The sequence below is a fragment of the Stigmatopora argus genome, chromosome 12 (genome assembly GCF_051989625.1).
Source record: "Stigmatopora argus isolate UIUO_Sarg chromosome 12, RoL_Sarg_1.0, whole genome shotgun sequence".
Lineage (NCBI taxonomy): Eukaryota > Metazoa > Chordata > Actinopteri > Syngnathiformes > Syngnathidae > Stigmatopora > Stigmatopora argus.
The window spans coordinates 16,530,760-16,544,617 of record NC_135398.1 but is presented as its reverse complement, the minus strand read 5'-3'; the positions used below and the strand labels follow the sequence as shown (position 1 = coordinate 16,544,617).

At 41.4% G+C, this 13,858-nt stretch overlaps 1 protein-coding gene across 4 annotated transcripts in view; it reads left to right on the top strand.

The window, feature by feature from the left end:
• The window catches only part of catip (ciliogenesis associated TTC17 interacting protein), a 56,656-nt gene that overhangs the window by 12,987 nt on the left and 29,811 nt on the right, over positions 1 to 13,858 (top strand). For all 4 annotated transcript variants that reach the window (XM_077614869.1, XM_077614870.1, XM_077614867.1 and 1 more), the window contains 3 exons: positions 9,102 to 9,157; positions 9,231 to 9,317; positions 12,676 to 12,843. In XM_077614869.1, coding sequence (XP_077470995.1) covers positions 9,102 to 9,157; positions 9,231 to 9,317; positions 12,676 to 12,843 — 311 coding nt within the window. The remainder of the gene's footprint in view (positions 1 to 9,101; positions 9,158 to 9,230; positions 9,318 to 12,675; positions 12,844 to 13,858) is intronic.

Genomic DNA, 13,858 nt, shown 5'->3' with positions numbered 1-13,858 from the left:
TGTCCTGACAGTTAATGATCTGATACATGGAATACAGCAACATCCGCATAACACCATAATAGCGGTAAACACAGCGATAGAAACCAGCATTGATGCAATCAAGCTTTTATATTTGCCAAAGCCGTTTAACCAGTCAGAGTACCAACTGGTGTCCTCACCTGAGTGCTCCATTTTGTTACTTAGCGTGCGCAGACCCTCCAATGCCTTAGTAAGACGACCGTCAGGAGACGTATTGTTGGGAATCAGAGTACAGCACTGATCCCCAAAAATGCCACATACTCCTCCTCTCTCAGCTAACACCATATCTAAACCCATTCTATTTTGAAATGCCATAAGAGACGTGGCTGCTAATTGCTCATGCACTGCCTGGAGTGCCGAGGTGGTGAAGTTCGCCAATCGTTGGACATTGTAGTGGACATAATTCGGTCCACATTTTTGTTTACTGTAACGAACAGGAAAATACTCTCCCATCCTGCCACCACTTGATCCACCAATTTGTATTCATCAGGGACCCCTCTCGGAACTCCAATTGCATCCATGTACGTGGGGTCTCCTGCCTTTAACCATTCTTGCATGTCCCTTTTCTTCCTCACAAGGAAGGGGATTCGTCCCCACCATCCAACGGCTTCCCAATTTATTCCGGCCATGTCTAATGCTGTCACACTAATTGGCATGATCAGCGTTACTAGGGCGCACTTACCTGAGGCATTGGAGGGAAGCCTATCGTACAACACTTTCGCTCCACACCACAGCCAAACATCAGCACGAGCGAGAGGGATTCCTGTTGGCAAAGACACATTTTCATTACACCATGACTCCTGGATATTTCCAATCCCAGGGCCAGTCCCATTTAACTTTAGGCAGGTGAAATTTTGTTGTGCAACTTGGGTGTCAAAAATGGGCTTTCTCTTTTCCATAATTGTCCAATTTATCTAACAAATCAAGCCATTGTTGAGTCCAGTTCAAAATTGTCACCCAAGCGTTCACCTGTGTCGATTGTTTACACTTCAAATTTAGCAGTAATTGTTGTGTCTGTGTCAGCGTCTTACCACCATCTTGCTCTGCTTCATACCATACCGTTCCATTACAGGAATGATACACCATCACTCGTTCTCCTTTCACTCCATTCCTTCTGTCATCCTGCACCATCAACATAGTCCACACAAAGCACAAGCCAGCAAGCAAAATAGTCAATAACGTTAAACATTTGCATTGTCGTCGTCTTTGTTCAGACACTTTCGAGTCCAATTTTGATCCAATTCTCGCCATCGTCACATTCCCTCTCTTGACCTGCCCGTCCGGGCAGTCAACCTTTAAGCTCACCATTGGCGGGCACAAAGTCTGGGGCCGGGCGCAACTGTGAGTAATGGTACCACTTTTGTCCTTTAGTGCAATTAAAACTCATTGCTTTTAAAATGCATATTAATCAAGTCCCAATTCATTCAATAATGTGTATCGCGTTGCATAGTAAACTCAGTTGTCTGAAATTCCAAATATCCCAGTGTAGTAGTCTTTTTATCAAATGTAACATTCTATTGTCTTTGGAGTTTGCCAATCATCTCCTATAAAACTTTCTTAATCAATCTTTTCCAATATTCAGGCATAAAATTAAAATCCAGTTACATTTCTATCCATTCTCTTTCTAATTGTTTACTTTAAAAATCTGTAAGAAGGTTTGGTCTCAATTGAAACGCTTTCACCTTTTTTATGGAGACAAAAAACAATATAAAAAGTTCCTTATGGTTTACAGCAGGGGTGGCCAACTCCGGTCCTCGAGAGCCGCTATCCTGTGTGTTTTCCATATCTCCCTCTTCTAGCACACCTGAATCAAATGACCAACTCGTCAGCAAGCCGTCCAGAAGATTGATACCGATCCTGATTATTTGATTCAGGTGTGTTGGTGGAGGGAGACATGGAAAACAGACCGGATAGCGGCTCTCGAGGACCGGAGTTGGCCACCACTGGTTTACAGCATTGCTCCCCGAGCAATAATCTTTCCAATCAATATTGGAGTACTTGCCATTACGTCTGATTACGTCAAAAGTTTATCTTACCTGTCTCCTCAAACGTTTCAACTGAGAGAACCTTCTTACAGTGCACCAGGTGGATCTTGCACGGACACTCTTATCCTGGGTTGCTCATGCGTGCTCTCCATGATTCCTGTTAAGAAACACCATCTCCCTCTGCCAACCCAAAATTAATGAGTTTCTTTAAAGTTCTTTCTTTTATGCAGACATATGATTAGCCTCATCCTCCAGTTCCAATCGCGTAGTGAATAATGGTGTTTGGTACATTCCACTAAATTGGATTTCCATATTTTTCCGGAACGAAATATGGAAACTTTTGTCAATTCAGTCAATGTTTCTATTAACACAATTTGGATGCCATTATCAATCATACTTTGGAATTTCATATCATGCACTGTCTTTGTTTTTCCCAGTGCTCCCAAATTTCTCATAGCAGATTTGTTTCTCCACTTCACTTTTCACATTTGGAGTACTGCTGCTTTTTTTCATTAAAAATTTCCTTGGACGAAATATTTTCCATAATTTGTCATTGCCATCCCTGGAACGGGCTTATTGGCAAATTCTGAAATCGATTCCAATTTGCTAAATCATTTTCCACCTTGATACCTAACCGATTGATCATATCTCGGTGGTCAGCCAATCAAAAACACAAAAAGACAAACAAACAACCATTCATGCTCACACTCATTTTCAGACATCAGTGGTCTGCAAATTTTTTCTATCACTGGTGAAGAGCGCCATCCCACATCTGGGCTTCTTGGCAGCTTAGCTCCATTTTGCTGTCCTATCAGCCTAATCATTCTCAAAAGAAATAGGTTAACGTCATTTGGTTGACATCAACTGTTCGATGCTAATGCAATCCGAGATATTCTCATAGTCATTCTTACGACTCACGCTAAAGCATATTTCATCTGCTGATGGGCAAAACAAGATACATATCCCGTGTACTGAATATGTATGATTCTTTAATCCATCGCAGAGAAATCATGCCTATCCTAAATTAATTATTTTATCTAAACTTGCCAGCTACATTTTACCTAATAATTTGGATCAATGCCATTTCTGCATTGTCTTCATGTTTGATATGATTAATAATTTGGATGATGCCTAATACTTAAGTCTAAATCGCAAATCACTCTCTTTTTGCTAAAATAGCTAAATTGCACTTGTTGAATTGCTATTCTGCTCCAAGCTTGTGTTTATTTAAAATAAGAGACATTTTTGTAGCTCCTTCTTACCACAATTAAAATTTAGAGAAACTAACCTTCTGCTTAGCCATTTCCTAATTATAAATTTCAGTGTCTAGTAGAGGACCCATAATTTGTCACTAATATATCCCAATACTGTCAACTATCTCTCTCTCTACATCTCTCTATCTCTCCCTGTTTGCGCAGAGGGAGGGGGCCTTGGGCTGGGCTGGTGGGGGCTCTCTTTCTCCCCTGGCTCTAGGTGATAAAAAGCAGTTATGGGCGACCCCCCTCTTTTTGTTAGCTTTGGGTGAGGGGCGTCCGCATCTGTGACGGGGTGCTGGTCGTGACCACCGGACCGAGCCGGCGAGCCTCATGACCCGGAGACAGAGCCAAAGCATTCTTTCAACTGCCAGGGTGTTCCAAGAACCTTCTGAAAACAGTAAAACAACGTACAATGAAAATCATCCATAGGTGGATGGTAAGGCCGGAGTGAGTCAATGAATGATTTCCACCGTGATATACAGACAACAGTCCCCCAGTGGCCGGAGTTTCAGGCTCAAGACGTGACCTATAGATTGTCCACCACTGTCCACATGTTCGTATTGGTTGTGAACACGGAATCCTTGCACCATTTGGTAAAGTCACTGTGAGGCCATCCAGTCCACATAAGATGGTAGCTCCAATAGACATCAACAAGTCTCTTCCCATCAAATTCATAGGAGCCTCTCGTGCACCTCTATTCAGAGTGTGGAGGCTCTTATGGACCGTAATAATCATCTCCGCCCTGATAATATTGTCCAGGTGACTGGGCCGGCTGCTGTGGGCCGCCATGGTCCGCCAGTGCCTCGTCCTCCTCCGCGCGTAGGCCGCTGTTGCTGTAATGGGCCATACTGCTGTGCTTGGGTTGCCGTGGGAACGGTTGTTGCGGTTGCTGCTGTTGACTGGGACAATCATGTGCCCCGTGTCCAATACCGCCACATATAAAACAGTTGCCTTGCCTTGTTGGCCTTGTCCTGAGTACCCTCTTCCCCGGCCACCAGAGAAAACAACGCCCATGACCACAGTAGCCATCATGTAACCGACCACCTCGGGCCCCACCATAGCTTGGAACATCTGGACGGATTGCTCTATCTTTTCCTGTTTAGAATTTTTACATAGGTTCTGGAAGACCCTCGACAATAGCTGCTCCAATCATTCGTACCTGATGTCTCATGTCAAGCGCGCAGCTCTGTCCACTGATCCAGGCCAAAAGCCTCCCCCGCCATGAACTTTCTACCCTCACCAGAGGGGGGGGGGTTATTTGGTGCCACATCTCTAAGAAGGATCATATATCACGCCTCCTCCCTGAGGGCAAAGGGGAAAGGTACCTCCTCTCCCTGCACTAGGCCACGCCCCCAACCACTCATTCTCTCATTTCACTTTTTTTTCTTTTTTCTCAATGCTACGGACAAACGCTTTTGACCCGTACAATGTAAATTTCCTTTCAACGTACAAAATTGTTTATCCAACTCACGTCTAATTTTAGCTTGTCTTTAAAAACCTGTGCTTCTACATCTCCGTACAAACTCATCAATTAATTCCATTCTCCTTCAGCTCACTTACAAAAATCCTTTCTATTCACTTACAAAACTCTTTTCTTCATGCTTACCAAAATCTTTTCTATTCACAATTCCCTTTCTATGTTCATCAAACCTTCATCAAGCCTTCCACATCCTTCATCAAACCTTCCACATCCTTCAAATTGGGACAGAAACCATGCCTCTCAACCCATCGCGGCAGACAAAGGCAACCCCCACATTACGCATTCGCACATACACACACATCCTCTTAAAACGCACGCACGCACACACACACCAACTCTCCGATCTCCATTCTGCATTCCATTCATCTGCTGATACAACCTGAAAGGAACCTGAAACCACTATCAAACTTCTTATCATCTCCTTTCTTGAAATCCACCCGTGCGTGTCCCAACCCCTTTTTTACGCAGAACAATTTTAGTTTTAATTTTAGTTTTCACACACACCGCTTCCACACTGATACGTAAATCCCAGATTTTAAACCGTATCGAACCACGAGTAGTTCCACATTACTCTACGTAGGTAAATCCCAGATTTTATACCCTACTAATGGAACTACTCTTAGTAGGTAAATCCCAGATTTTATACCCTACTAATGTCCACACTTACACTTTTAAGCCACTAATGGACTACTCTACGTAGGTAAATCCCAGATTTTATACCCTACTGTCCACCCTTACACTTTTAAGACGTTCCGGTCCTCCTTCCTCTTATAATTTAGCGTTGTCAATGTGCAGAATTTGAAAAGGAATCTGCTTACCTTGTTTCACTGTGCACCCAAGAGGAAAGACGGTCGGAACGTGTGGCTCCTTTATCAGGTCGACACCTGGTGTGGACGTGGGTCCCAGACCCGAATCCCAGATTCTTGTGGCTCTTCTACCTCAATCTTGCATCACAGTCGGGGATCACCAGAATTGTTGGGGAATTATCTCTATAATTATATTAAAGTTAAGTTAGTAATCTGACTCCAATTTGTAACCTTACCCAACTGCCACTCATCCAACAATTTGCGCGCTCGTTCTGCAATAGAAAGGTACCAGGAAGCCGACATTTTCACACACGGGTGGATTTATTTCTAACACACAAATCTAATACATAAGCCTGTGGTTCAGGTCCCTCTCAGTCCATCTTTAAGCGTCTCTGTTGCCACCAGTCGTCGTAGTTCTTTTTTCTGGGTTGCCCAGGAACTTAGTTATACTACACAATATGCAAATGACACAACAACAAAGGCATCCTGGCATTATACTATTGGCTATGTGTAAAATGCAGTTAACTCTAGCTTGCTCATTGGTCTTTATTTCCTGAAGAATCTCCTCGCGGGTTCCGCCCAGTTGTAGTCTTCCCGCCTCCAACTGCCTCTGTCTTATCTCGTCTCGGCACCTGCAAACAGTCCACTCTTGCACCCCCCCCACATCCTGCCTTGTTCATACGCTCAGCACTTTACAATCTCCCACTCATAGAAAGAATGTAGCAACGTCCAACGAACTCCTGCAAGCCCAAAAAACTGTTATATTCCTTCAGTATAATGACAATAAAGGATTTAAATTTGATTAGATCAGATTTGATTCGATTCGTAATGAGAATTCGATTCGTAATGAGAATTCGATTCGTAATGAGAATTCGATTCGTAATGAGAATTCGATTCGTAATGAGAATTCGATTCGTTATGAGAATTCGATTCGTAATGAGAATTCGATTCGTAATGAGAATTCGATTCGTAATGAGAATTCGATTCGTAATGAGAATTTGATTCGTAATGAGAATTTGATTCGTAATGAGAATTCGATTCGTAATGAGAATTCGATTCGTAATGAGAATTCGATTCGTAATGAGAATTCGATTCGTAATGAGAATTCGATTCGTAATGAGAATTCGATTCGTAATGAGAATTCGATTCGTAATGAGAATTCGATTCGTAATGAGAATTCGATTCGTAATGAGAATTCGATTCGTAATGAGAATTCGATTCGTAATGAGAATTCGATTCGTAATGAGAATTCGATTCGTAATGAGAATTCGATTCGTAATGAGAATTCGATTCGTAATGAGAATTCGATTCGTAATGAGAATTCGATTCGTAATGAGAATTCGATTCGTAATGAGAATTCGATTCGTAATGAGAATTCGATTCGTAATGAGAATTCGATTCGTAATGAGAATTCGATTCGTAATGAGAATTCGATTCGTAATGAGAATTCGATTCGTAATGAGAATTCGATTCGTAATGAGAATTCGATTCGTAATGAGAATTCGATTCGTAATGAGAATTCGATTCGTAATGAGAATTCGATTCGTAATGAGAATTCGATTCGTAATGAGAATTCGATTCGTAATGAGAATTCGATTCGTAATGAGAATTCGATTCGTAATGAGAATTCGATTCGTAATGAGAATTCGATTCGTAATGAGAATTCGATTCGTAATGAGAATTCGATTCGTAATGAGAATTCGATTCGTAATGAGAATTTGATTCGTAATGAGAATTCGATTCGTAATGAGAATTCGATTCGTAATGAGAATTCGATTCGTAATGAGAATTCGATTCGTAATGAGAATTCGATTCGTAATGAGAATTCGATTCGTAATGAGAATTCGATTCGTAATGAGAATTCGATTCGTAATGAGAATTCGATTCGTAATGAGAATTCGATTCGTAATGAGAATTCGATTCGTAATGAGAATTCGATTCGTAATGAGAATTCGATTCGTAATGAGAATTCGATTCGTAATGAGAAAAATCGATTCAGATTTCGAACAAATCACTTCTCGAACAGCCTTCTGGAACGCATTGTGGTCAAGAACCGATGTCGCACTGTAGATAGGCTGCTTGCACTCTTATTTTTTCATTAATTTGCTGGTCCATTTTATCCTCACAAGGGTCGCAAGGGGTGCTAGAACCTATCCCAGCTGACTTTTGGGGACAAGGCGTGGGATACTGTTGGGTTCATTCTGGGATGTTACTATATGTTCATTTGGAATTAATGGAATAAAGCTGAAAGGAAGTTTTATTAAGGGGATCATGTGCAAATTTATAATATAGGGGGGAATGTTGGAGTAATCATTATTATAAATGTGTTTGCAATGAATATAAAGCCTTATAATATACATGCTTACTATATTAATCAATATATATGCTTATTAGGAATAGTAATGCTCATCCTAAATGTGTAACTATATTAAACAATATAGTTATATGTGTTGATCGCTTTCAACGAAGACAAACGCTTACGCCAAGGTCGCTCTCCAGGACAGCTGGGTCCAGCGAGAGATACAAGTTCGCAAAGACATAAAACAATACACCGAGTCCTTGCTCCGAGGACTGAGTACTGGAAGATACACCTCAACCTTTTCCCCAGATGCGAGTTCGCAATGAAGATCTGTGAAGGACGCTTAAATTGTTGTTGGGTCAGCGGATGGCTATCAAGCATATTGTTTTAATTTGTGACGCTAGTATGACGCTAGGTTTGCTTGATTATAGAATTGTTTTGTTTCTTGCTTACGCAAATGGAATCGATAACCTTGTAATTGTTTTGATTTGAAGCCTTAAATGGGCAGGACATAATGCCGCTCTTTAGAATAATCTTGGTCGGCCGAGCGGTCCGGATGTATTCTCTTCTTGCAAGAATTAAATGTGATGTGACTACAGATGCCTTTTTTATTGAAAGCTCAATTGGAAAAACCTAAGGATAAACCTACAATTGGATGAACCTAACCTGAATCAGTGGCCAGACGATCGCAGGGCACGAGGAGACAGACATCCATTCGCGCTCACAATCATACGTAATGGCAATTTTGAGTGTCAAACAGCCTACCATGCATCTCTTTGGAATTTGGGAGGAAACCGGAGTACCCAGAGGAAACGACCCGGAGGTAGAACGGCTCGGATTTGAACCCAGGACCCTAGAACTCTGAGGCCGGCGAGCTAACCACTCCTCCGCCGGTCCGCCAGGCTGCTTGCAGTTGTTGAAAAAAAAAGCTTTTATATTTTTGGGGGCAGGAATGAGCTTGCATGTCTGCCTGTACAAAAAAATCCCAGTACCTTAATACATTCTGTTTGCATAAAATGCAATCTTCGGTTTTATGGACAGGGGACTAACATCATTGAAGTGTGAATATCGTCATAAACAGAGTAGGTAAGTAGGTAGTAAGTTTCTGGACACGACAAGCAGTCTTTTCTTTTCTTTTTTTAATGCAAGGATGATAAGTACACAATAACAAATTTCTCCTACAGCTCTTGAGATCTTCTGGAACACTGCAAATTCATATAATGTCATTGTCTTTTTCTGTTCATTTTTGCATGTAAGCCTACCTTACTGCTGATCTTGAGGTGCTGGAGGAAGAACACCACGAGTATGTCAAAGTAGGTCTCCAAATGTGTTATAGGGAATGTAATGTCATTTGTACCTTTTAAGTGCATTTGCATTTCATTTTAGCTGAGTGATCACATTTTGGACACTCGCTGTCATATGGTGCAACATGATGGAGAGATGAAGATTAATAAAGTTACGACTGTTGGTAAGGTGAGTTCCAACCAAAATTGAACCAAAAGTCTGAATATGCATAAGAGATGATGGGATATTCACATTTGAATATGCATGTACAACAGTAGACAAATCAGCGGCAACAAAGCTTTTTGTGTGGCCTAAATGTTTTCAGAATATAAATGCTGCCCTAGCATTCCAGCCATTTTTTATTATTATTTGGGCTGGGTAATTGTAATCTTTGTCACTTTGTCAACACGAACAGTAATAAAGTTTTTTTTGTTTTTTAATTCTATCTTCTTTTTTTACATGTCAATTTTTACCAATAGGATTAAAACATCAAAAACCCTTTACATAGCATATATGCTTGTTTTTTATTTTAAAAATTCAAAGATTGAAATTCAACGAAATTTGAAAGGATCACACAGGACTGCAATGTTTATTTAATACTTTGGCAAGGGAGATGGCTTGTTTTGTGCATTTATTAACACATTAAGTACCGTATTTACTCGCATATACGCAAGTTTTTGCGTATAAGCCGCCCCGATTCACAATTTTAACCTCCATATTCTTACTTATAATAGGGAGTACAAATGTGTTACTTTGAAGGGATAATCTTAAGAAAAATCCTCACACGTGGTATTTCTGAGATATTGTATGAATAAAGAGCACATTATTAGGGTCAATATCATAAGGAAGTTAATATGCCTGTCTTTGTAAATGCAAAATATGAAATTATTCAATTTGAAAAAATAAAAGTCTATCTTGATGAGAACCTGATGCTTTATAATAACAGAAATTACAATTTTCTTACCAGCAGTTTAAGTTGTGCCCGGCATTGCTTATAATGTCTAATTACTGCAATAGTTTTCACTTTTGAACAAGAAATAAAACGAAAAAAAATCAAAGTGGAATTTTGTTTTATTTAGAAAACAAGGATACTCGCGTCTGGCCAGTTAGAGCACGTTTAACTAGGTAAGAAGGCAGTGCCCTAGGTAAGCTGGCGGCGCCCCGCCCTAAGTAAGTTGGCGGCGCCCCGCTCTCGTTAAGATGGCCGCGCCCCGAGCGAGCAGTGACGGACACAAGTGAGTATTTTCACGTTTTATGCAAGCTACATTTTTTTCTTGAATTTCATTCATTGACGTAAAAATAAATTTTGTTTAGCGTTTTAGCTGTTTATCTTTTCTCTATTTTTAAATAAATGACCGTATCGGCCGCATTGTCTTGCGTCATGGCGTCATAGCGCTATGGTGTTATGGCATTGTCACCTTGCAGTTTCGTGCATGTCCTGTTTTTATGCGCATATAAGCCGTACGCTCGATTCAGTCATCATTTTTTCGTCCGCTAAATGGGGCTTATATGGGAGTAAATACGGTAGGTAAGAGAATGGAGAAAAAACTTGATGTGATACAGAAAAAAACTGATCAGGTTTTAGATGCTGTACACAAAGATTACTTGAAACCTGCTGTGAGTCCTAAAACATCAGATTTATATTTTGTGCGATATGTGCTGCAGTACCAGTCAAATCTCTCAAAGGCCTTCATAATCAGCAATATTCACCGATTTAACTTACCATATTTTCACACCTATAAAACGCACCGTGTGATAGGGCACAGTCTCATTTGCGGGTATATTTTCAGTTTTTTGTCAATACATTGGACGTGTCAGGAGCAGCTCGTTTGTCCCTCCTGCCTTGCCGTTATGTTCAAGCAGCTGCGCGTGATTCATGATTACTTCCTGATGTGTGTATTTAATTACCACGGAAGTGGTATTCATTGTCGGATCGTACTGCGTGATACTGCTTACATCTCTGCGAAGGTACCTGCGGAATTTCTTGCGTAAATTCCATGGCCCTGCAACCACGCTACCATTCTCCTCGATGTCACTTGTTCTCCATGTTCCGGTTTGGTTTCGTTTTCGATTCACAAGTCCTTGTTGCTTTGTAAGGCTTTCTGAGTTATTAAAGTTGTTGTCACGAGCACAAATCGCCTCGTCCCCTCCTGCTTCCCGGCTACTGGGTCCTAATCCCTCCGACCGCGCCACGACATCTCGGCGCGATCGTAACAGGACGCCTCGTTCAAAAAGGCGCTAGCATGACACTAGGCTTGTGTATGTTATGCTAGCCGCTAGCGTACCTATGTTATGCTAGCCGCTAGCGTATGTTATGCTAGCTGCTAGCATATGTTAGGCTTGGCACTAGCGTGTTTTTTTAAAGACAGCACGAGCAAAACTAAGTTTGATAATGCTTTATTGAGGTCAAAGGTACACTCTGTTATTAAGAGTTCGGCGTTTAACATGCTAGGCTCTACTGTCAGTCAGAGTTGGCCATCCATTAGCAATCTGTTAGCAATCCATTAGCAAAGCTGTTTAATTGTGTTCGATCCATGGCTTCAATCCTTTTTCCAAGCGTTCACACCTGCATTGTGTTGTCATTCACGCCAGGCATTTCCTCTGATATGCTATGTTTCTTTAAGTATTGAGAATGTTTTTGAGGGATAAAAGCGCTGCAAGCACACGGAAGTCAAATGCCTTGCCACGCCCCTGGTATGTTTTGAATGGATTTACCGTAATGCTTGGAATGCGCGGGGAGGCTATTTTTAGGGTGAACGTCTACTGGGTTGATCGCAAAGAGTAGCGTGCCAGGAAGAAATAAAACCAGTCACTCAAGCGGTCAGGGCCATACCAAAATTGAGTTTAGTGCACAGACAAAACGCACCGACCGTTCGGGCGCATCGATCTTTTTAGGGAAATTTTTGGCTTTTAAGTCCGCCCTATAGGTGTGAAAATACGGTAAATTAGTGTCTTCTTGGCCAATTAAAGTTAAAACATACCTTGATCTTGATCATATATTGGGATGAAATAGAACGAAATGTACGTGTTTAACTACATTCTATAAATCCTGAATGACCGCTAGAGTGTTCCATCACTCTATTCCTCGCGCCTACACGAGAAGGTTTTGTCGGGACCAAAACTTGGTTGCACCGGAACTTATACCTTTTCTGGAGCTCAACCTGGGGTCACAGATGACATTGTTAGTATTAATACTCGCACTGCGCAAAGGGATTGTATAGTGCTTTGATCAGCGCCTCTGGCGGTCATTTGGGGTTCATAGAACCTTTTTTATATATATAACTTTCAGTTTATTGAAATTGTGTATGTTTTGTTTTATCAGATATCAGATTGTTGTATTCATGGCAGTTGTGTGCTGTTCTATTTAGTTTTTCTGTAGCATTGATGATTTTTTCATTATACGGTATAATTTTGACATGATACTGGTGTTAAAGGGTGGTTTAGGTTGGGTAAATCCCCATAAAACCCCAACTTTACCATATTCGAATATATCAAAGTCTAAATTGTTGTTTAATGTAACATGTTTTGTGTTTTTGTGTGTACCCAGAAAGTGACAACGGACAGTGTTTCCTATTCCATGTCTGCTCTCAGAGGACTTGTAACTGAGGGTTCCAACTTCTTGCTCATGCGTATTATCGCACTGCGGAAGAAAATACCAGAGCATATGAGTCTGATCTCTTTTGATCAGAAATTACAAATCACCCGCACTATCTTTGTAAGTGATCACAAAAAACTATAATTGTATTTTAAGGTTCACTGTATAAAAAAAAATATTTTGACCCCTAGATATTACCTTCAGATTTGAACTTTTGGACTGTTGATAACAATTTTCAAAATTACTAATCACAGATGAATAATCAAATGGCAGCCCGGCGGCTTGACTGGTTAGCACGTCAGCCTCAAAGCTTTGGGATCCTGGGTTCAAATCCTGGCCGGTCTACCTGTGGGGGGTTTGCATGTTCTCCCCGGAGCTGCGTGGGTTTTCTCCGGGTACTCCGGTTTTCTCCCACATTCTCAAAACATGCGTGGTAGGCTGATTGGACACTCTAAATTGCCCCTATGTGTGAGTGTGAGAGTGAATTGTTCTCTGTCTCCTCATGCCCTGCGATCAGCTGGCCACCGGTTCAGGGTGTCCCCCGCTCGCGCTGGCTACCGGAAGCAGCCTATTTCCGGGTTCCGGTGCGCAGTGACTGCTGGGAAATATAGTTCTTCCTCGCTACACCCACACGCTAAAAACATGTTTTAAAAAGGCAACCGAAGCAAAACTGAGTTCGGTTGTACTCTATTTAGACATTTTACAACTTACTCACGTCATCATCACCCACAAATCCATCAAAGTCCTCATTTTCTGTGTCCGAATTAACAATTGCCCAAATGAGTCTTCCAAAACGCTGGGTCCCGCGGTTGTAGTTCTTAAGCCTCCGGCAATGACGGCGAGCTCCGAGTTATTATATATAATATATATACATAGTTCACTGTCTAGCTTTGAATGCTCTGTTGACGCCAACATTTAGCGGCAGGATTTCTTTTGTAAATACAGCCGAAATGACGGCCAGCATCAAATTAGTGTGATTAGTCGGAGCTCGCCGTCGACCACACTAATTTGGTGCTGGCCGTCATTTCGGCTATATTTACAAAAGAAATCCTGCCGCTAAATGTTGGCGTCAACAGAGCATTCAAAGCTAGACTGTGAACTATGTATACAGACGCTCCCCTACTTACGAACGCAA